Consider the following 25,332-nt stretch of genomic DNA (forward strand, 5'->3'; position numbering starts at 1 on the left):
TGCCCACGCAGCGTCGTGGTCAGTTGTCAGGCTATTCGTTTCAAGGCTTTGTGTTCGAACCTACCTTTCTACCAATTTTTTTTTTTCTTTTACACCTGGGCACTGCCAGGTATCATTGCTAGTCTATATATATAAAAACCAAATGTGGCATGCACATTTTTGTATGTCCAAGAAAGGCTTTTTCGCCGGGGTTCTCGGGGGGATTACTATGTCTTAGAACTGTTTATATACCCTCTAACCCTAACCCCCTAGATTTGCGAATGCGCATCGCTTCTAGATTTATTTACATCGACTTTTACAAAATTCTTGCTATTTCAGCTAGCCTCGTGTGTGTTGGGCTTTTCATATAAAAGCGAAACTAAATCTAAAGTGTAGGCAGTTGTCCCCAGTCCTCGTGCTGGCAACACTCATTATATCAGACAAATGCTATTCAATTGGACACTCTCCTTTTTATAGGGAGCTGGTTCCACCTCCCCAACATCTGGGGGAAACAAAAAACCAAAGTTGGGGAACGAAAACCAAAAACACTGAGTTAAATGTGGGATTTCTATTTGACCTTATTAAATCCACGCATCTGTCAATTTGTGTAAACAAACCCCAAAAAACTACCTCACAGTAAAAGTTAACTGTGCGATTTCTATGACATGATATTTGACCTCGTTATTTAATCCTTAAATAAATTTAAACGTTTTTCTGTTGCTCTCTCTTGTCGACTGAGCGGGTAAACATGTCAGGTTTTTTTCACACTTTCTTTGTTTCCACCTTTGCTGTCATGGGATGATATATTTTCCTCTTACGATATGAAAAAATTATGATTTATTACACAAAAGATAATATTAATTATCCAAATAATAATATATAATAAAAATAAATTATAATAAAATTATTTAATAATATTATTATTAATTATAACAATAAAAATACTTAACATATTATATAATAATAATAAAAATAATAAATTACTTAATTAAAAGGAAATAACAATAAAAGATTATATAAAATAATATAAAAAGTATCACTCAAGAATTTGAATGTAAAACGTTTTTCTTAGCGTCTCTGGAGATTTTCAAAACATGGAACAAAAAACATTCTAAACCGTTCATTCCCAAACCTTCTCTAGAGATAGCTATAAATAGCGAACGATCGTTATTTTTAACGCAATGGGACGCAATGAAAGGCGACCCCCTATTATAACTCCGACAGAAGGAAAACACAAGAAAATTCGAGTTGTTAAAATAACAGATGAACCAAACATCAACAAACTGGTAAATATAGATTATTCTGAATTATATTTGACCAGAAAGCATTTATGTCTAAAAGATAAAAACAAACATTACTATAAAAACATTTACTCCTAATAAAAGGGAAATAACTAGAAAACAGAATTATCTCCCTTACACTATCGCTTATAATCAGCTTATTAGATATTCGTTTTCTTTACTATTTTTGATTTTGTTCTCTTTTTCTTTGTTAATGAAAATTTGTTTTTCTTTTCAAATTATCTTTTTTTTACTCTTTTATTTTTAATTGATATGTTTGCGTTGTTCCGATACTCCTAGACTAGGAAGAAATCCGTAGCATCGCCTCAAGGCTCCTGTTCGATCCTACCTACCTACCAAAACATTTTTGTTTTTTTTGTTAATCACCTCCCCCCAACACACACACCTACAAACACCCGGGCAACGCTTGGTACCCCTGCTAGTCTATAATATAAAATCAAAAATGTGTGTTAGTGTGTGCGTTTTTTTTGTATGTCTGACAAAGGCTTTTTTTAAGAGGAGAGGGTTACCATTTATCAGAACTTTTTATATACTTCCTAGATTATAATATCTATGATTTACGAAAGGAGGTCATCTCTATCTTTTATTTGAGCGACTTTTACACACTATTTTCGTGCTATTTCTTCCTCCCTGCATGTTTGTTTGGCTTTTCCGTATAAAACAAAACTAAAAATCGAAAACGGTGTTCTTGGCCTTTTGTGCCGACACGTCGATAAGCAATGAGCTTTGATCAATGCAGGGAAAACCCATTATATCAGACAATTGCTATTCATTTGGACACTTCCCTTTTTGTGGGGAGCTGCTTTTCCAAAACATCTTGGGGAAGCAAACAAATATGCAGAAAGCTTCAAGCTAAACTGGCTCTGCGTGATTTCATTTCTTTATGGCGTGATGTTTGATCTAGAAAAGCAAACGTTTTTTAAGCATTTAATTTCAACCATTCTCACTTCTCTCTCCTCTTAGCGTTGTGGTAAAATGTCAAGTTTTCTTTTCCAACTTCGCCTCAAGGCTTCGGGTTTGAGCCTACCTGCCTACCAAAACTTCTTTTTCTACACACACACACCGACAAGAACACAGGCAACACCAGGCACTCCCGTTAGTCTATAATATAAATCTCACCTGTCTGTTTAAATGTATGTATGTTTGTATGTTTGCCTAAAACTTTTGACAGAGGCGACGGATTTTCATGAGATTAATATCATTTCGAAGCTTGACCCTTTGGACGACAAATATCAGAAAATTGGCTAACATTAATTCCTTCACTCTCGACTGGGCATTTTTCTACAAGGAGGGGTCGCTTTTTTCGATGATATTTTCGAAAATCATCCCCTCTTTTCGATTGACTAGCCTTAATTTAAACCTACGTCGCTTTCGGTTTGGTGATGGATGCAACAGCAAAGACGTCACGTTTTTTTTTCACATTCTTTCTTTCTTCATGGTACAGGTTCGAGCCTGCTTGCCTACTACCACTTTTTCTTTATTTTTTTGCTCAACACACACCTCCAAACACTTGGGCAATCCCGGGCACCCAGGCAAGTTAGTATATAAACATTACTTTTTGATTGAAGTATGCTATTATGAGCTGCAACAGGAAGAACTTTGTTTGTAAACTTGATTTAAATTTTTAGGGTAACTACAGGATTTATGCAAAGTAACCTCCTATCATGTAGTGTATATAATTTATTACTGAAATATAATTCTTACATAAAACGAATACAATAAAAAAGTGTGTTTAAAGTTTAATATGGGTGCCAGTATTTGCCACCAGTTCTTCAAGCCTGGGAAACTGCATACACTTATTTCACAAGGAACTTGTATGGATTTGTGAAATACTTTTATATATTAGCATATAAACATATAACAAAAATGTTGCATGGAACAATTAAACAACACCCCTTTTATATGAACAATGAAAGGATTTATTTAAGTGGAAGGAATTGGACAGCATTCGTGTGAAGAAAAGTTTGTTTAGCAATTATCTTCAGGTGAAGAATGTTGATGCTAGTGCATCCAGTGGACAGGGACAAGAGAAAGAAAGGACATACTTCCTCATTGCTTCCGGGGTTCTCTTTGCTGACTGACCATGATTCACAAAGAAACTTAAGAAGTTCTTCATCGGACAGGTGAAATTAATATGTCTTGCAAACTGAGTGGTTGGTAAGTGTGATGCCAAATCACCTAGCAGGGACATTTACGCAGGAGAGAAAATAAGTCCATATTTATAATTGCTACACTCTTTTTTTATTTGGTTTTCCAAATAGAGGAGAAAAGGAAAAAGAGGAAACTTTTTCCCAAAAATTGTATTAATACAATAAATAATAGAATTTTAATTTTGCATAGCTGAGTAAAACTTTCTCTTTGCTGTTTATGGATGTCTGTTGTGATGAGTAGCATGTAACAGTGATGCCTTGGTGATACCTTGATGATGCCTTGGGCCAACTCCTTGATTGTATGTTCCAAAGGCTCAAGTATAAGTTCTAGTAATGAGAAATATGAGAAAGGGAAATAATTTGAATATGATTGGATGCTCGTTCATCATCTACCGGGCTACAGTTCCATCATCCTACCTCTCTGCACACCACTGGATGCAATGCAGACACCACAAATTAAACATCCAGTATAGCAGCAAGTCTTGGGAACATCAACTTGAAAGAACAGTTGTAAATGACTTATATACCATACATTACGACCATGTAATCTCTACAGCCCCTACCTTGAAAATGCTGCTATGAAACCTGATATAGTTATATAGAATAAGTCAGAGAGAGTTGCAACCTTGGTTGAAGTGAGTGTCCCTAATGATGGAGGTCTGAACAGAGCTGAAAGAGAGAAACAGACCAAATATCAAGGTCTCATGTATGATATGAAAAGAAACTGGAATCTTAGGGAGATACCAACCATACTAATTATTATAGGCTTATGAAGAACCTGGTCCTACCTAACTAATATTCCTGGTGAACCAAGTGCAAAAGAGATTCAGACAATTGCACTTAAGGGAATAGCGAGGATACTAAGAGCTCTTGGTTGGTTTCAATAAAAAGCAGGGCAATGTTGCTAGCTGGTTTGGCTGCCCCATACCCAGCATTACAATCTTCAAAGAAAGAAAATTTAAAAAAAAAGAGAGAAACACCACAAAATTATTGTACAAACCAGATGACAAGATGCAGGATATATAATATTGGATTTTTTGACTTGAGAAAATTTGTGTTAGAGTCTTGCTTTCAATTGCAACCTTAGCAAGATGGACAAATAAGCAAACATCACAGATATAATATTGCTGTTTATGGATGTTTGGTATGACGTAGGTCCACAATATTATTGTGAAAACCAGTTATAGTCAGTTAACATACTTCCTAAATTCCGGCATGGCTGCTACCGGAAACGGTGACAGGCAAATCAGTTCATGTACTTTTATTGTTCTTCTGTATTTCTATTGTGAAGCAATTTATTGGAATAAAATATAAGGAGCAGACATTATTGAAATGTATACAATAACAAAATCAACAAAATTATAAAAAGATAAAAATAACACAAGTCTTTATTTGCTCTTTTAATAACAAAATTTAAAAAATAAAAGTTTTTTATTTGAAATTTTATAAGAAATATGTTTATGAAATTATAAAAATACTTTTTTTTTAATTTTAAAAAGAAAAGTTTATTATGTGAATTTATATAATAAATATATGTTTATGAAATTATAAAAATAAAATTATTGAAATCAAAATAACAAAATTTCAAACATAAAAAAAGTATCCAATACATAATATTCCCAAAATAGTTTTAAAAGATTTTTAAAAGTATTTTCAGTAATTTAAAAAAAGCGCAAAAAGTGTTTTCAGTAATTCTTAAAAAAATAAAACTAATTTCAATAATTCTTTATTAAAATAAGACCAAAAAATTTTTTCAATGATTATTAAATAAAAATGGAATGATTGGAAAAACGTAATAACAATAAATAGATATAGGCGTGAGAGAAAAAAAGTGAAAGAACTGATTTACCTTGTCACTGCTTCCAGTAGCAACCATGCCGGAAGTTAGGAAGTATGTTAACTGATTATAACCGGTAAGGTCCAGTAGTTTAAGGTTTGCAGAGTTATCCCTCCTTGGATTTAGTCAACAAAGAGATTAGGGTTGCATCAGTTACTAGATTCTTTCATTATGTGGCACGACCGAAGAAGGAAAAAGACAGCGAAAGGCAAAGGTACTTGTGTGTCTTATTCATGCCACAACTCATGTTACAGATTTGTCAGTGAAATATGTGAAAAGATTTGACTTACTTTTGACATTTTCTGAGATTTGAACAAAAGAATTGCGGCTCCTGGAAATTCTTTATCCAATTCGGTCAGCCTTTCGAATAGGCCACATTCTTCATGTAAATCTGAGGAAAAATTGTTGACATTCAAAAATATTTTAAGCAAATTCTAAAAAAGCATACAATAAGTACCAAACATAACGGTGACTTATTGGGTCATAACCACTACCACTATTTATTCTACCTTGATTTCATTTGAAAATTCATACACGCTGACATATCTTTTCTAACTAAAAATAATAAGTCTCTTCACTTCTTTTTCATCTTCTTCTTCTTATTTGACATTTCATAAAAGGAGTATAAGGAAGGAAGTTTTTATAACAACAAGAAAGGAGTGATGCAGCAATTAATGAGGAAACCTTATGATTAACTTATGATTAACTTTCTGCATGTTCGTTTGGTCAGGGAATTCCAAAGGCAATCAGTTCAAGAAAGAAAGTTATTTGTATCAAATTTTGGTTGGATTACAAAAAGGATAGTGAATTTTATTAACAACTTGCAGGGTGACCCGACGTTGTACAGGATGATGATCAAAAAATGTTTCACACTCCCATATTGGATTTGTCATCGAAATCGGTGAAATCACTCATTTTACAATCAAATATACTGATTGTTTGCGCTAGTTGGGAACCCATCGCAGTGCACTGAGAAGAAGCTCACATGCCTCTCACAGTGACTTAGTTCACAATACATTGTAGTTCACATTGCACTGTAGAGAATCTACTGTTGATTTTATAAAATGATTTTTTTTATATATATAATGGCTTGAAGTAAAGTTTAAAATGCAAAAGTCAAATATTATACTCCAATTAACATAGACATTCATTCGAACACGCCTCTGTTGAGTTTATATGCTTGGCCTTACTGATTGTGAAATGATAATGGCTTGAATTTAAATTTAAAATCAATAAGTCAAGTATTATGGTTTAATTGTGCTTTAAACATAAACATTCATTTCGAACGTGCCCCTGTCATCTCAAATTTATCATCCGGACACATTTTTTGTGTGGTGATAAAACTTCTCAAATGCACTTGTGATGTTAGACTGTGTAAAAATGGTAACTTTGGTCAAAATTGACTGTTCTATCTTTAATTTTTTTTTTTCGATTATCGGTAATTATTGGCGGCATTCCAGTACAAAACCTATCTAAGAACACTCCCAAATACATAAACTACATTTGTGTGAAATTTCAAAAAAAAAAATCACCCCCAGCCGTTTTGGAGTCTATAGGAAACGAACTTACAGTTACATAGACAAAGTTTCTTTTAGGTAGAGATTTCATGGGTAACATTTGGGGGGGGGGGGAGTATGTCCCTGTATCAGGGTTGACCCCACAACAATAGTTAATGTCAAACGAAAAAAGTAGTACCTTGAATTTTACCAGCCGCATAGAGTTTTTTTGCCAAATCATCAACCATTGCTTCAATATCATTGCGACAAGATTGCAGTTGTTCTTGGCTGAAGAAATCTTCCACAATAAGAAAACCCTACAAAAATTATAAAAAAGCAAAGAAGAAGAAAAAGAAGAAAGTTAGTATTTATTTTGTTCATCATTTTTTTTTTTTGCTTCTGTCAATCTTTGGAGAACCCAAACATCATGTTTAGAAACATAAGCAAGTTTATACAATGCATTTTCCATGCTCGATTTGGAAATAAGAATATTTGTGATTTATCTGGCTGTTAAACGGCCATTTTGTTCAACTACAATATTCATATCATAAACCAGAAATGACCCCAGTTTCACAAAATTGTTTGCTGATTTGCTGAAATAATATTTTCTGAAAGATTTAAAATTAATTAAAATATTTTAAAGAATAGTGCAAAAACTGGGGATAGATCGAATTTTTAAAATATGTTGTTTTTAGCAAAAACAATATTACTTACTGAATTGTCATGTCAAAAATAGCAATATATCCAAAAAAATTTGAAAAATCCATTGAGTACAACAACTGCTATTGTGCATTTAGTAAAAAAAAAAAAATCTTTCTATATAGGCTACACATGTCGGACGCCATTATGATGTAACCCAAAATATATTTTCTGAGTTACATCCTCTGTTTCTGCAATCTTCACAGTTAAAGCATCTATGAAAAATGCAATTTTCCCTAATTTTCTGTAAAAATTACTTTTAACTATAAATAACTCACTACTTGCTGAATTTTCATAAGTTTTGGATAGTGTTGGGACGATTCCTAATTTTTATACGATTCCGATTCCGATTCCAAGAAAATATTGATTAACGATTCCGATACCAAGTACGATTCCGATTCCGATTCCTAGGGAATTATTGTTTTGAAATATACCAGGTAGTTTTATGCTTATGGTCGGGTAGTTCCCAAATATGTTCTCTAACTTTGGAAGAGATATTTTATGCCTACACAGTCGTGTTTTGGTTTAAATAAAATTATTATATAGTAAACTAAACGGAAAAATTAGCAAAATTTATTTTAGAGAAAATTTATTTTACTTAATTGGAATACAAAAAAAAAAACAAAGAAAATAGAATTAATCCTTCAGAGCAAAAACAAATAAAATAGAATTTATATAACAGAACAAAAACAAGAAAATTAGAGGATAAATTAACAATTCATTATTTTGGTCCTCATAATTAACAGATTTAATGAATTAAATAAAAAAAATATTGCGGAAGAGAAAGAAAATATATACTAATTAAATATAAAAAAGATAAATATTTAATTTAATAATTTATAAATGAACGTGCATAATTCACAAAGTGTAGTTAACACCTATTGTTTTTTCTTACTTTTTCATTGCTTTTACACGTTGTTTCTAACGTGAAGAATAAGTTTAGCCAAACTAATTTTGAAATAGGGTATATCAAAGGAACACATATAAAAACGATACCACTATAAAAACAAATGAAATACTAGATAAAAGTGAGCGAAAATAATTACCAAAATTACAGAAAAAGATAAAAGAAAAGCAAAACAAAACAAAAAATGGTGAAGTTTGTTGAGTGAAATGAATTATTGAAAGAAAATTAATTGAACTAATAGAAATGTTAAAAAAAAATGTCACATTTCAATATTTTTTTAATAATTAAATTCTCAGGGTTGTCGAAATTAAAACTTAAGTGATTTTTTTTTTTATTAGACTTCTTTCGAAGCTTGTTACCTTGAAAAATACATTTAAAACCCTGTTTTTTTTTTTAATAAATTGAAAAATAAACGCAATTAAAAAAATTTAATTGATAATTGAAACTTTAAAAACATATTAAACATTGAAAAATTACTTATCTCACAAATTAATGTCCAATAAAGTAGATCCAGTCTTCATACAGGAATTCGGTTATAATAAATATATCTTTCCCAAACCTTAAAAATTAAATTTTTTTTCTTTTTTTTTTTTTTTTTTTGAGAGAGAGAGTTCTTTAAAATCGCCGGGGAATGCCGCCTTAAATTTTAAAGAAGTAAATTTTAGGAGTTTAGTGCCTTTCAAAGACGATTATCATAATTTATTATCATCATTTAATTTCCTTTTTTCCTCTCCCCCCCCACACCTTTCCACGTGGTTCAGTAGTTAACCAGTGATCCTGTTGCTGTCAGTCAGCTATCTTTTAATTTCTAGTTAAAAGAATTTTTCATGAAATAGAATCAGCATTTTAAAAAATTATTTTTTTAGTTGTATATATTGTATTTACTCTTTGAAGTGTAGGAGAGTTAAAAAAATTGGTGACACCTAGATGGTGACTTAGGCAAAAAAAAAAAAGACACTGCGATTTCGACCCTCACTAATAAAACTGCTCTGAGTGACTAGTTGGTAATTTTGCTAAGTCGTGGACCAAAGAGTTAAAAAAAAGATTTCAAGAAATTCAACGAATTTTCATTTGGTCCAAATTTCAAAATTTTGCGAAATAATACAACGTGATCAATTTCATTTTAGAGATATTTCTTTCAAAAGCCTTCTTTGAAAAAAAGAAAAAAAAGTATATTGTTCTATTAAACCTTTTACTGTTTAAATAATTTGACTTTGCTCGTTTTATTTTAAGAAAATATCAGTTGAAAAAGCATTTTCATTCAGTATTAGAATATTTGTTAGTAAAAAAAAAAAACAGTCACCAAAAAGATAAGCGTATTTTTTTTAATTTTTACTCGCAATATAGAGCCCTGCATACTTCTTTTCAAGTTAACTCTTTTGTAGTTTTGATTACAATAGATCTGAATGAATGAATCTTGTAAGGGAGGGGGCACTAAGCATTGCCCTGTTAGTAATGAATTTCTTTGGTTTCTTTTTATAACATGCTACATTTCTCTCTTGCGGTTAGAAATATCAGGACATTTTTTCTTTTTTTCAACATCAGACTAAAAAAATCGTAATGAAGGAATCGGAAAATTAAGGTATTTTTTAACGATGCGATTCCGATTCCGATACCTCCCAAAATACACGATTCTTACGATTAACGATTCCGATTAATCGTCCCACCACTAGTTTTGGATACATTACTATTTTCAACATGACTAGCCAGTAATATTGTTTTTGCTTAAAAAGATATATTTAAAGAATCGATCTGTTGCCCCTCCTGGAACAGGCACCTAAAGAGCATGCTACAAGGATAAAAAGAAAGAAATTGTTAGGCAGAATCAAATATCGATTTGGCAGATGCAATGTTATTCAGGTCTAAAGTCTAGAACCAGACTGAGTTTACTTTATATATTAGATTATGAATTGATTTCAATTGGTCATGTTAGAAGATTCTTAAGCACTTTTCAACCAAATTTTACCAAACTGAAGTGTTAGCAGGTCCATACCTTATCAAAAGAGTGGTTCTACTGCTCTTTATTGCTGCTCTTTTTATTTTAAGATAAAAAAATTCCAAGATTCCTTAAACAATTGTTAATTGTTATTTATGATTTTTTCTGATCGAGAAACCAGTGAACAAACTAAAAAATACTTTGAAGTCTTATACTCAGTCATGCAAAAGCCCATGTCAGGTCTGCTATCACAGGCTTTATTTTCTCTTTGAGAAGTCTATTGCCAATCGTCTGAGGCACCTCTAGCAGGGAATGCCGATGTGATTGCTGAGCATTTTCGTAGGCCAGAACATATTAATTCTAGTGTGCTGGCTTTTCAAAACCATACTTGACCTTCTGTCTAACCTCCTAAAGATGAGGTAAATAAAATACCTATAAAGTTATCTTGTCAGACTTTCAAAGTTAGACCCATATAGTATTTGAGTTGATGAATCAAACTTAATTTGTCAATTTTCATTATTCACTAATATAGTAATGTACTTCACTATAATTTGTTTTCAAAATTAGTTTGTACAGCCCAGACGATATGAAATATTTTAAATGATCATTTAAAAAGTCAAAATCAGCAAGGGAAATACGTCATATTTTTAATTGAAGAATATAAGGATTGCCTCCCTTAAAACTGAAAGGTTAGTTCATTATTTTATTTTATTCTATTTTTTTTTTTTTTCCATTTTCTTATCATTTTGTTCAAGCAGAGGATGGGGCATCCCACCGGATTCCAAATATCATCAGTCATCTCATACATTCTAATTGAGAGATTTTTAAAAAGTTTTTTAAAAATGTTTTTATCAGTTGGTTCAAACTGGGGATGGGGCATCCTACCGGATACCAAAGGTTTACAAAGTATAAACAGATAATAATTAAAGATTAAAGTGACTCACTGTATCCTAGGCAACGTCGAGTAGGCACAGCAAAAAAAAAATAAATAAATAAATAATAGTGAGCGGTCTACAATTTAGCAGTTTGGAAGAGCCTGTAAGAAATTCTGCAGAAATAAGCAAGCTTTTTATTGAATGGTTTCTCCACCCACAGATTTATTTTAACCAATCAAATTGCATGTTATAACTAACTACCGAGAATGTTCTCGGCAGCAAAATTCCTTTTCAGATCAGAATCCAGAAAGACACAGAGTTGGACACACGTGGATTTCTCACTCGAATCAAGGCAGCGAAAATTACTTATTGCTTTGAGACGTTTTAATGCCTAAACGTGAAGCAGAACATTATCATTGCAATTACCAATGCCCTTAAATAGGGCGAATTACATTTGCACACTTGTGCTACCATTTGATGTCTGTCAAGACGAAATTAAGGTCTACGGTTTGACCTAGCTTGTCCACCATTGGACTGATACAGGACCCCTCGTGGATGTCCAGCTAGCAGTATCCATCTTGGAAGTCACCTCAACATCTCCAACCTGCGCACTACTTTGTCAACGGGAATTCTACCCAGCCTTTATCAAAGACAAACTATTATTCCCTTCAGGAACGTTACCAGCCCATAGTGGCAGATAGCTGAAGATGACGCATCTTTTTTTTTTTACATAGGCATTACCACTTATCAAGGCCAAGAGGCCACTCGATGATAATGGTTAAACAGTGTACAGTAGAAATTGGACAATATAGTAATCGTTAGTAATGGAAATTCGGTAAATTTGTTAACTTATATGGAACGGCTCATTAAAAACTTGTTTACATTAGACTTGAAGACAACCATATTGTAGTCAGCTGGAAAGCAGGAAAACAGAAGACAAACATGGACCATTTTTACTTTAATAAAATTTACATTGAAGTTTTAAGGTGAAATAGTTGTAATTTCTGTTTGGTTTTCTTCCATTCTGCCAGGGGCAAAAACCTTGTGAGAGAAATCTTACAAGCCTCACTAACCTACATTTTTTTTAATACTTTTTGAATAATTGGATGCAAGTTTAGAGTTCAACCTAATTTATATATATATATATATATATATATATATATATATATATATATATATATATATATATATATATATAATACTAAAACTCTGTCGTTCTTGGTTTGCTTGTTTGCTTGCGCAATATCCTCCTCCTCCTACTACTCTGCCTCCTCTTCTTGCTACTACTATTACTACTACTACTCTAACAGAATGACTCATAGAAATCTATCTATATTTTTTTTTTCATTTTAATATACTTTCATAGAAATGTTTCTGTTATGTCACAAAAAAACTATTTTCTTTACGTCACAAGTGTTATGCTCATACATTAATTCCATAGTTAATATAACATACTGACCCCTTAGGGGATGTTTTGCAACTATTCTATATTACAACTATACTGTCGCATTTTTCTTACAAATAAATCAATTTTGACCTGTTGACAACATTTTTTTTTTACTGTGTACGTTTTCAGCGGCCTAATTTTTTTTTTTTGCATTTTAAATTATCCAAATAAACAATTGTTAATACTTTCTGCATTTTTTTTTTACATCGTTCATTTCCGTATTGCGTTTAAGTTATTTTAACGCAACTTATAATTCAATGGCTGTAAGTTTTTTTGTTTTTTTTTCAAAAATAAACAATTATAAACAGAATGACTCATAGAAATCTATCTATATTCTTTTTTTCATTTTAATATACTTTCATAGAAATGTTTCTGTTATGTCAAAAAAATCTATTTTCTTTACGTCACAAGTGTTACGCTCATACATGAATTCCATAGATCATATAACATACTGACCCAACGGGTCATGGGTAGTCTAGTATAATATAAAGCTGAAAGTCTGTGTGTGTCTGGTCACGAATAGGCTCCTATATGATTGACTATTATAGAAAACTGATCACATATAATGATAGAAGATGTATCGAGACACAGGAATGGGTATGTTTGATCTGGCATAATGATGATTCATTAAAATTGTGGGGTCTGCGTACGTGCCTGGTCCACAAAGTATGGAAATAAAAAATTTAAAAATGAAAAAAAACCCTTTACAAGTGTTTTTGATATAGATGTACATAATAATACTTTGATAAGTATGTTTTAACTTAAATAGGGACGGTATAATAAAATTGTGGGGTCTGCGTTCGCGCCTGGCTTCCATAGAATGGAAATAGGCACAAACTTTAATAAAGACTTTTCATATCTATCTGCATAAGTATACTTTGATAATTATGTTTCAGTTTGAAGAAATATGGTATAATAAAATTATGGAGTGTTCGTTCGCGCCTGGCCTCCATAGAATGGAAATATGTCACAAAGTTTAACAAGGTTTTTTAATATAGATCCACAGAATATTGTGATAAGTGTTTCAGTGTGAACAGGTATGGTATAATAAATTATGGGGTTTACCTATTTTATTTTTACTTTCATCATATTTTGCTTTGGTTTTGATAACTCCAAATTCGAAGCTATCTCTTTACAACCCTTCCTTTTCATAAACTATCATACTTTCATAAATCAGAGTCCATTTTCTGTAGGCTGTTTTTGAACCCAGTCAACGACGGGTACTTTTGCTAGTATATATATATATATATATATATATATATATATATATACAGAAAATACTGAAAAATGTTAGTGATATACGTACCCGTTACAAAATGAAGATGTCATATTTCAAAATCCACATGAATTGACCAAGTATTTTTTAACAGATTTTATGAAGAAGCAAGTATGTGTATCGGCCAGCCATCTTTAAAATTCATCACTAATAACCTCCCATTAACAACCTCTCCAGAAATAAGAGATTAAAATCAGCCTCGTAATGGGTATAGGGACTGCCAAAATTCACCACAGAATTACCCTAGGATGTAACTTTATTATAAATTAATATTATCAGTATAACTTTTGTACCATTTAAAAGAAGTAGGGCAAAATAAATCAGTAATAATTTTTAAAAGATTTTTTCTGTGAACGAAAATAATGAAATCGCGAAACGAAAATCGTGTTTACATAATTGGCGCTTTAAAATAACATTCTCATGTAGTAGACATTCCGAACGTGAAAACATACCCGTGTTTAATAAATCTAGCAAAAATCAACTAATGGTCAGATTTTCGTGAAATTTTTGACACTTATCCATTTTAGAATGAAATTACATATAAAATGCAATTTCCGTAAAATATATGAGGGGAAATATTTTTTTAGTGCGTGCCCCCCCCCCCCCTATTTATTTTCTCGAAATTCGAACAAAATATATTTAAATCTATCAAAATTTTTATTTATTATGAAACATAAGAGTTGAAATAAGTAAAAAATATTTATTTTTTAAAAATTTAAATACACGTATTGAACAAAAATTTACCTTGAAGTTGCAATTAAAAAAAATGATATAGATTTAATATTATTATGTTTTTGTTTTAAATAGCGTTCTTTTCGAATTAATATATACTCATATATATATATATATATATATATATATATATATATATATATATATATATATATATATATATATATATATGATCAGTTAAATTGCCAAGAAAAAGAAACTATGTAAACATTAATTAATTTTTAAAAGATTAAAATTCCATTATTTCGAAATGTTCCGTTACAACATAGATTTTTAATTAATTGTGTTTAATTTTTTTTTAAATATTAAGTTTTTACATAAACATGGGTGGCTCTTGTCATCTATTTTATCGCCAGATTAATACCGATTTGAAAATATTATTGCACAAATATTAAGCATTTTGTAGTCCCCCCCCCCTCATATTTTGTTCGTCTCTTTTTACCGAACAAAATATGGAAGGCCGTAGGTAACCAAAACGAACAGTCAGTAAAACCGTATTTGATATTTAATATACAAATGTTTATAATATTATTAATCATTAAACTGTGTAAATCTTAAAACCTAACAAAATTATAACAAAGATGAATTATTAATTGCAGTTTGAAGAAGATAAACAAAGGTTTTAAGAAATCATTAAGTCGCTTCTGCTTTTCCATAGTTAACACAAGTCTGACGTCACGGGAATATGCGCTCCGTTTTTCACATTGTTTTGGGGATACCTAGGGTACGATATACGATAATCGGTAAAAATGATAAAATTTAATTTAATTAAAAAAAAAAAAAAATGCTGTAAATGTTGTTCTAGTCACCGCGATGATTTTTTTGTAAAAAAAAAAACAAAAAAGAAAGTTTTTTTTTTCAAAGAAATTGGAGATACCCACAGAGTAAATGTGGTATTTTGGTGAGTGTTTACAAATTGTATGACAATCGACGCCACTGACCTTTTCACTAAGAAAATATAAATAAATTAATAAATAAATAAAATAATGATTCGATTTTCATGCCTATGGCAAAGCCGATAAATTGAACTTTATAACTATTGTTTGAATTCTAAAAAATTGTTGTTGTTGGGAATGTATATATTTTGCTTGTCCCGGAAGTGATCCCTCACTCTAAAATATTTATTTTGTTTTTGTTTTATTTCTTTTCTTTTTATGTCTGTTTATGTGTAATTGCTTTAAAAAGTGTGTGTGTGTGTGTGTGTGTGTGTGTGTGTGTGTGTGTGTGTGTGTGTGTGTGAATTAAGCGTAATTATGCATGAAAGATAAAAAAAAATGTCTGAACTGTCATACCTCATCGAAGAATTGTTTGACTTGTTCATTTGTTAACTGCCCTGGTTTCTTTAGAGTTGGTTGCATTGGCATTTCTATAAAAGGGTTTGGGTCAGCCATGTTCGCTAATTCGGATGCAACAAGTCAATTTTTTGCTGGACAAAAGAGAAAGAAAGAAAGAAAGAAAAGGAAAGCAATGGCGCAAAGAAGGACAACACGCCTTATGTGAGAGAAAAAACACCCGCTAAATTTCATTTAATCAAATTCGTTATCAGTTGGGATTTGATTTACATTTTAATTTTTTTTTTTTTCAAAGTAGAGAATGAAATGAAGATAAATTACAAATTGAAACAATAAGAACGTGTTCAGCCTTTTTATTTCTTATTTTTATCTTTTATCACGTCGTGTGCTGATTGTAATGTGATAAGTGTTTACAGTAACTTGATCGTAAAAATTCTAATGACTTTCGAATGTTTTATCGTTGCTGTTGTTTTAATAAAATCGTAGAAAATAGATATCTAGGCGCTAGTGATTTTATAACAAAAATCTTGTAGAAAAATAAATACTCACAAGAAGGTGGGTATATATTTCTCTCCCACAATCAGAAATGTGACACAAAAGTCGAAAAGTGGGATTGAAAAGTCAGCACCCCCTCCCCTGAGGAGGAGCACTTTGACCTGCAAAAAATATCTGGCAGCCCTGTCGGCATTCTCGGTAAAGGCGCTTCAGGCGATGATAATAAAATAACCCCTTCTCAAAGAGAGATGGCAAAATCTGGGAGGTTGGACCGCCTAGAACTGCACAGGATAAGTATTACACCGCAATCAACAGGGCAAAGAATGGTTTAGACTTTTTTTGGAGACCAAGCAAAAAATCCCTTATTCAGTTGCTGAGAAGCTTGTAGTATCACTATTTTGTAGTAGGGTCTGCGCCTGTATCCATCTTCCTAGCCTTACTTGAAAAGAGTCAATAGGTTATAAACAAACTACAATATACATGAATTTAACAGTTTCATCAACACAATGGCCTAGAAAGAGTTTTAGAAACAGGTTGGTTTGGCCATATATCGTGTCGGTGCAAACGTTTTTGCTGCTTGAAAATTTCTTGGCAATGAAAAACCATATTCTTTTTGAAAATCTTTATTCATAACAATAACAATCTATGCTCTCTATAACTTGATTCCATCTGTCAACGAGCTTATAAATGCCTCATTTGCAAAATTCTGTAGAATAGAACAAAGTCTCATTCTAACATATCGATATCTCCGTTCAGTTTCAAAAGACAATGGACACCTGGCTGCATGTGTAATTGTGAGGCAAGGCTTGCACAATTCCTAAGCACACTTCTTCTGAATCAGCACTGCTTGGGCCCTATATCAAGGAGAGGTCCAAGACCTTGGAAACAATGGCAAGATAAGCAAATGGAATTCCCAAATGATCACCCAATCTAACACGAAGAAACAACTTTATTGATTATCTTTGTTACGAGAGTGAATATCAAAGAAGAGAGTAATAAAATGAGTATGAACGGAGATTAGGAAGTCATGCTTGAAGAGAAAATTGTAAGTTTACCATATTAAAGTCAGGGTCTTGCAGTAACTATAGTGTATTATTATGTTTTTGTCAAAGTCAAATCCAAGGCCAAAAGCTCGGGTGGGTTCTGTTGCAGACCAACAGAGAAGTTTCTGGGTTGGTCCTGCAACATTAAGTTGTTGTCAGTACCGCGTTCTAACCAAGAAAGAAGAAGTTGCAGTGCTTTAAGCCATTTTATAAACTGTCACGTGCTCAGCTTTCCTGAAGTGGTATCTGATTGGGCAAGTCATAAGGGAACTTGAATGCCTGCACTAATCATCACTGAGCTTATAAACCTAAGATTCAAACCAGTGTTGCTGCTTCTACAATTCTTTGGTTTTCGTGATGTTAACCTAATACCATCTAGATGGTTTTGTAATCCTTGAAACAAGTGATAATCCGAGTGAGCTAGATCAGGAGAATATGCAAAACTAGGCAAAATTTCCCAATTAAATTTTCCTAGGATATCATTGATTAATAGTTCTGTGTGAGGGTGTACTGACCAAAGATTTAGGTCACAAAACCAAAACCACTACTACCATCCTCTTCAGCACTATATTAAACCTTCCTCTTCCCTACAGTGTAAAAGACAATTCTCACTCCTTAACCCTTCCTTACACCTAGTCACCCTGCTTACTGACTCCTCCCCTACCAGCCTGCTGCTACCATCCAAGTAGAGCATGCTGGTGCCTTTTCAACGAGAACGAGGCAGAGTTCACTGAGTTGACGTCCAGTACACACGTGTTTTGACGACTGCTATACTCATGTCATCTTACTATGTTCGCAGTGTTAACAGAAAATAAAATAATCCTTCAAATTAGTATTTGTGTTGTGTTTTATTCAAACGAGATAACAGCAAATATTACAATGGTGACTCTGCCTAAAGAACACTGTACCTCGTCAAAAGAAATTTGCACTAAGAAATGAACAACATAAACTGGACTCGGACTGAAAAGAAATGAAATACACTTTGGAATCTTCAGGAAAATACAAGTGACTACTCAATTTCATGTCACAAACGTTTAAAAGAGATAACAGCAAATATTACAAGGGCAAACATTATTATGATGGAAGATGGATTTCTTTCTGTTGACTAAAGAATGTTTTTGACTCAACATGGGTGATAATATGTCAGAAAAATATGAATGATGCTTTAATAATGTGAAAGAAAAACGTTATAAATTAATCATGATGATATGTTGAAATAATAAAAATATGCATAAAATAAATTAAAATGGTTTAAAATGCCCTTTCTACAAAGCGGTAAAAAATTTTTTTATTCTATAAAAATGTAAATGAGTCCATGAGTTATACATCTTGTCACAGTGACATCTTGAACAAGACTTTTAGCCACTGCATCTGGTCTTGTTTGAAATGAACATAAGTTAGCAAGTTTTGGCTGAAAGGACAAACTTCTCTACAAATTTTATTGTTTGTTTGTTTGTTGTACAGAATTCACCCTTGGCAGCTTGAACCAGCTTCTTCCAAAGAAGGAAGTTTCGAAGGAATATTAAATTCACAGTTGGTGCTTGTATAAATCAATTTTATTGAACAATTTTGTCAACACATAACATTATCTAGAGAGAGTTATGAAAATAAGAAAATAAGACAAGAGTTGATCCAATTGATATGTACATAGTCTAGAAATATAATCAAGTCGAGGTAGTTGCATCTCGTCTAGTAAAACTATTGTTATAGGCGAGAAGAGGGATAACCATCTTGTTACATTGTCTTAAATGGAACTATTTATATCTTGCAGGAAAATGGCTTGCTTATAAACGTAAATCGTCACCTATATGAAAAATATTCTTATTGTATCACTCCACGAGTGAGAACATGCAAAAGAAAATAAAGCATAGTTATGTAATTGCTACAGGTCTTTAACTTTGTTTATCCTGATATTTTTAGCTATCTACAGATATCACATTTTCTTTGAACAACAATATGCAAGAGGGAAATAATAAATGGTACCAATAAGGGAATGTTCATTAACAAACATAATTCCTACATTATAAATATGATACTTGAAAACAGACATATGTTGCCTAGGTGGACATGAAGAATGCATTGGGCAATGCAAAATAAATATAACTTTGTAGAAATGAAGATAAGAAGTCTCATTCTAACATTAAATAACAACTTTATTGATTATCTTCGTTAAAAAATTTGTATAAAGAAACGGTTAGTCATGGAAATTGTTCCTGTATGGAAACAAAGATTAAAGATTAGAAAGGCCTTTTTAAAGAGAAACAGTTCATCTATGTTAGTTAGTAGTAGAAATGTGTGCTCACGTGTATAGACAGGCACAAAAGATTAGAGACAGCACTGTAGGAAGATAAGAGTTCATTTATGTTGCGTATTGAAATTCGGTTGCTATGCTGGATTATTTGATCTCCATCTTAGTTCAGAAGTTGGGGACAGGTTTGTGCTATATGGAGTTGTCAGTCCAAGATTTGGGAAGAAAGAGAGAAAATTACTTTCATAAACCCAGTCACGTGACTGAGAGCTGGTTTCAGATTGGACAAACCAGAAAGGAAGTATATTCAAAATCTCAAGCCACGAGAATTTGCCCCTGCTGATATTTCTTGTAATCCTTCATGCTGTTGTAGAAATTATTCTGGACACAAATCTTACAACCAGTAGAAAAAAGTGCCATACTGAAAAGGCCATGCATCTGGGTATTTCCTTTAAACTGCTTAAAACTTAAATTTGACGATACAACATCAATGGTATGAAACCTTATAAAAATCAGAAAACCAAGCAGAGATAACCGCTAGCCTTGGAACTCAACAAAAAAAAAAAAGTTGGGGGCAAAATCTGAATTTTGAATCATGCATCATGCATGTGCAAATCTTTTTCATACTTCTAAACTAAAGAGTCATTCTCACTAGTTGTCAATATGGTTTAGGGGAGATAACTTGAATCAAGTTTGTTTATGAGATTGTTAAACTTACTGCTGAAATTGTTTCAAACTGGCTGATAAAAATATTTTTTAATTATCTCCCTTACTTCAGAACTCTCCTCTCTTTTGTTATGGAGAACTATCAGGTCCTTGTGATAATCAAGAACCATTAAAAAAGAAAAGAGGGATGGTATACTAATAAGTAAAAATATCTTATACCAGGGGCGTGCAATAAGTAATGCCCTTGACCCACTTCCCATAGCATTAGAGCAACGAAACTTGGTAAAGTTATTAGTCTTTCTCTACATAGAAACCACCCAGAGTTATGCATTTCTCCCATCGTTTGATGCAGCTCTGGAGATCGATTTTTGTAGAACACCCTAGGTTGGTCTTCCAAGCACAACGTGACTTCAGAAATCAAGGCTGCATCATCTGGGAAACGCTTTCCTTTCAAAAACAACTTCATAGCTGGGAAGAGGTGAAAGTCAGAGGGTGCAAGGTCAAGAGAGTAGGGAGAATGGGGAAGGATTTGATAACCACACGCCTGTGCTTCTGATCTGGCGACATGTGTGTTGTGGACTGGAGCGTTGTCCTGCAGGAGGATGGTATCTTTGCTGATCTTGCCCCGCCTCTTGATTTTGATAGCTTCCCTTAATTTCCTCAAACATGAAGCATAATAGGCTCCTGTAATTGTGGTACCATTTGCCAGGAAATCTGTCATCACTACTCTGTCCTGGTCCCAGAAGACTGTGAGCATGACCTTGCCAGCGGAGGGCTGCACCCTTGCCTTCTTTGGAGGTGGTGAGTCCAAGTGCTTCCACTGCATTGACTGGGCTTTGGTCTCTGGATCATAGTGATGGACCCAGGTTTCATCCTGTGTAATCAGTCTTTTGAAAAACTTTGACTCATCTTCTTGGCACATCTCCAAATTCATCCTCAAGCACTCAACGTGTTCTCGCTTTTGGAATGGTGTGAGCAACCTGGGAATCCATCTGGCAGACACCTTATGCATATGCAAATGGTCATGAATGATAGTTCCCAAAGACCCTGTACTAATCTTGACATCTTGGGCTATTTGGCGAATAGTAATGCGCCGATCTTCCAAAATGGCAGCCTCAACTTGACGGACAGATGCCTCATCAATGGCAGAAGGGGAGGGGGCGACCAGGTCTGGGAACTGTTTCCACAGACTTCCGGCCATGTTTGAATTAACGATGCCAGCGTTTTACAAGGCCTATGATGGGGCATTATCACCATAAGTTTCTTTCATTTCATCAAAAGTCTCCTGTGGTGTGCATCCTTTCAAATACAAAAACCGGATCACTGCTTGACATTCAACAGGCTCCATTTCACACCTGACTCAGTTCAAACACCTGTAAAACAGAAACCACAATTAGTTGAGAGCTGTAATTTGCCACATAACCCGTAGAGATATAAATCATTGCACATGCAAAATTTCAGCTAGATCAGACAACTGGAAGTGGGTCAGGGGCATTACTTATTGCACCACCCTCGTAAACTGGAATTTTACTCTTAAAAATTTCTCACCTTATATTCATATCTTTATTTATCTGCACAATTAGTAAAATTCCTAGCAAAATTCTGAATGGAAGATGAGGAGATTTGGCCAACGTTTAGTGCTCAAATACAAGCATTCACCAATGAAAATAAAGTAACAACTTGAAAATAATGAAGTATGCAAAAAACATTTGTTCCTCATGAGCCTGACAAGACTTGTTTTGAAATTATGTCCATGAGAATATGGACAACAAAGTCTTCGAAAGATGTATGCAGATGTATATGTAAGTAAGTTTAGAGGAACGTCTTACATACTGTGTAAAGTGTTTATGTTGAGCACACACATGCTGATTAGTGTGACTTCAGCAAGCACAACAGATTAACAAGAGTGAAGTATGTTTGTTGAAGGCTAGACACAGAAGAAAGAAAGCAAAAGATACACTCTGCTTGGCCGTCGAGGGAACCACACCATTCAGAGGAAAGGAACCTTGACTTAAGTCTCACTCAGTTGCAAGCCACTGAATCCACACTGTGAAAAAACAATCCCCCAGATTTAGGGCTGATCACCCCGACTTTACTAATAGGAGCCGCCAGTCCCTAAGCATTTGCATCTTGACTCAAACTTAAGAATGATCAGAGTTTTGTAACTTTCAGTGATGAATTATCTTTCTTTTTTTTTTAAAATAACAATTGCAGTTATTGATTTGTTATTCTTTACTTCTTTTGGTTTGAAATGATCTCTACATTCCAGCGATGCCGACTGAAGAAACGAGGGCTGAACGGATTGTACACTCTATCAAAAGCAAAGTGAGGAGAGCAGTAACCTGTCCTCATCAACCTGGATCCTTGTCAAAGAAACAGCTCAGTCCCAATAGCCAAACGAGACCCAGAGCAGACAAATCTGGTGACATCACTCGCTGGATGTTGTTGGAGAGAAAGGGGTACAGGTTGGTTATCATTGACCAAATCATCTCACAGGAGTTGCTCTCCGTGAGAAAAAAGAAATGTTTATGATTACATGGTAATATTCACCTTGGCTCGTGACCTCTGACCTTGACTTTTGACCTTAAGAGTTAACATCACATTGTGACCTAATTACATTTGACCCTTGACCTGGATCCGTGACCTCTGACCTTTGACTTTGAGGGCCATGTGATGTTTGACCTCTGACCTTGAGAGGGAGGCAGGAAGGAAGCCTTTAACTTTGTTGTCTGTTACGGACTCACTGCGACTCGGTTGCAACATCACATTTGTTGACCTAATTACACTTGACGCTTGACCTATGACCTTGAGGCCTTCAACCTCTTACCTTACGCTACCAACTTGCTGCTACTCGGTTGCAAACATCACATTCGGTGACCTAATTACACTTGGCCCTTGACCTTGACCTGTGACCTTTGTCCTTGAGGGCCACCAGACCTTCAACTTCTGACCTTTTGGGGGAGGCGGGGAGGAAAGCCTTTAACTTTGTCGTCCGTTACTGACTCGTGGCGACTTGGTCTTGAACATCACATTCAGTGACCTTACACTTGACCTTTGACCTTGACCCGTGACTTCTGACTTTGAGAGCCTCATTACCTCTTACCTTGAGGGGGAGGCAGGGGGAAACCAATAACTTTGTCGTAGGCTACCAACTAGCTGTGACTCAGACCTTTGGATGCCAGAAATTAATGTTTCACAACAGTGCAAAGAAGCAAAAAATGATCAATTTGGAGAACGGATCATTTATTGGGATGTTGGCATTGCCTTCTCTTCTGCCAGCAATAGAGAGGAGCATCCCAAACTACGAATATCTGGACCCTTTGTTTATTTTTAATCTTAAGTCATCTCTAACTGTCCTGTTCTCTCCAAGAGTTCCAACTGACTAACCACTTTTCTCTTCACTTCTCTCTCTTTTGGTGATGTCATGTTTACTTTAGTACACAGAAGGTCGAACTGACATACTTGCTCAATATTTGACATAAATGGGCTATTCAAATACGAGTTAAAGATTAGAATGTAGTTTTGGTTTCTTTTGGAATTCAAGGCTGAGTTTGTTTTGTCAGGTTGTGTTTTATGAAAATTGGTAGATGAAGTTTTAAAATCAACACTGCATTTTGTTGCTTATATAATAATGTGGAAAACAAAAACAGATTGGAAACAACAGGAAAGCAAAGATTTACACACTGTAGCACAGTGCAGGTGATGCTGTGAATACAATTATGAATTACTTAAGACTTCTACCTGGTCATGGTTGATGATACAAGAGCAAACTATCCCCATAGATTAAATCATCATATCTTATCGCAATACAAATTAACCCATCGCATGACAGTGCTGTTTGCCTCCTTAAGGTCTTGGTTTGAGCAATGAGAACCCAATCGGCAGTTTTCTCTAAGGTTGTGCATCGTTTGTACCTCTCCACATGGACATAAAGGTGAGGTGTCTATGCCCCACTTGTGGAGATTGTCTTTTGTTTTGCCTACTTTGGCTCTGGCTCTATTTAGAGTCACTCATTTTTTTCTACCAAGGGGGAATGTTTCTTTTGGGTCTGGTAGGACTTCATTTTTATTCCTGCTGTTATAGTCTCATCATCGGGGGGAAGTAGCAAACCTTCACATGGTGCCCCTCCCACTACTACCACTTTTTTTATTCCCCCACCCTTGCGTTCCTTACTACACCTCCACACACCTGGGCAATGCCAGGTACCCCTGCTAGTATTGAATAAAATCAAAACTTTCCTGGTGAAGAACATTGGCTTTTCGGCATTGGAGCTTCTGGCTAAGTGAGTGCGCCTCATGAATGCTTTGTGAATGCTTCATCATTGATTAATGGATGACCTTAGAAGATGATTCTTGTTATTCCAACAGACGACCATCAATCATATTTGGTACAAATAAAATTCAGTCTATAATTGACTCATCCACCAATCATGAATGCCTAACAGTTTTTGTGGCATTTTTTTTTTATTTATTGGGTGGGGGCTGAGGGAGGTTGGGGGAGATCACCCTGTTTAACAAAAACAAAATTGGTTGGAAAAAAAAAGTTTTAAAATGATAATTACAAAAATAAATAAATAAAATTCAAAAAACATTTATTTACTATTTATCAGAGCCTTTATTATTTCTTATCAAATTTACATCAAACAACAAAATTTGGTTTTCTGTACAGTAAAAAGTTCATACTTAATTTTATTCTTTAATAACTATCAACATTTATCGTGAAACAAAATCTTCAGAGCTAACAAATTGAATGAATTAAGTTGAAGATAAACAAACCTGTTAACATGTCTGCCAGCATGACTTGCATTTTTTCCTCAAATTCACACATTCAGAATTTTTTGATGTTGTTGTAAGGCACTTAGGCATTTTTAAATGAGAAAATACTTCTCGCATTTTTATTGGGTGTTGTATCAAAAGTTAAGCAATAGGTTTCAGAACTTTTTAGATGAGGATC

The 25,332-nt window shown here is 33.7% G+C and overlaps 1 protein-coding gene across 1 annotated transcript in view; it reads right to left on the reverse strand.

Moving 5' to 3' along the window:
• The window catches only part of LOC145241518 (phytanoyl-CoA dioxygenase domain-containing protein 1 homolog), a 30,482-nt gene extending 13,874 nt beyond the window's left edge, over positions 1 to 16,608 (reverse strand). Inside the window, exons 1-4 of the mRNA XM_080104562.1 lie at positions 16,477 to 16,608; positions 15,928 to 16,061; positions 6,963 to 7,080; positions 5,558 to 5,658 (exon numbers count right to left, since the gene is read on the reverse strand). Of these exons, the coding sequence (XP_079960688.1) occupies positions 5,558 to 5,658; positions 6,963 to 7,080; positions 15,928 to 16,026 (318 nt within the window). The 5' untranslated portion in view covers positions 16,027 to 16,061; positions 16,477 to 16,608. The remainder of the gene's footprint in view (positions 1 to 5,557; positions 5,659 to 6,962; positions 7,081 to 15,927; positions 16,062 to 16,476) is intronic.
• Positions 16,609 to 25,332: the final 8,724 nt, after the last annotated feature.

The sequence above is a fragment of the Euprymna scolopes genome, chromosome 20 (assembly GCF_053919585.1).
Source record: "Euprymna scolopes isolate OS-2025 chromosome 20, ASM5391958v1, whole genome shotgun sequence".
NCBI lineage: Eukaryota > Metazoa > Mollusca > Cephalopoda > Sepiida > Sepiolidae > Euprymna > Euprymna scolopes.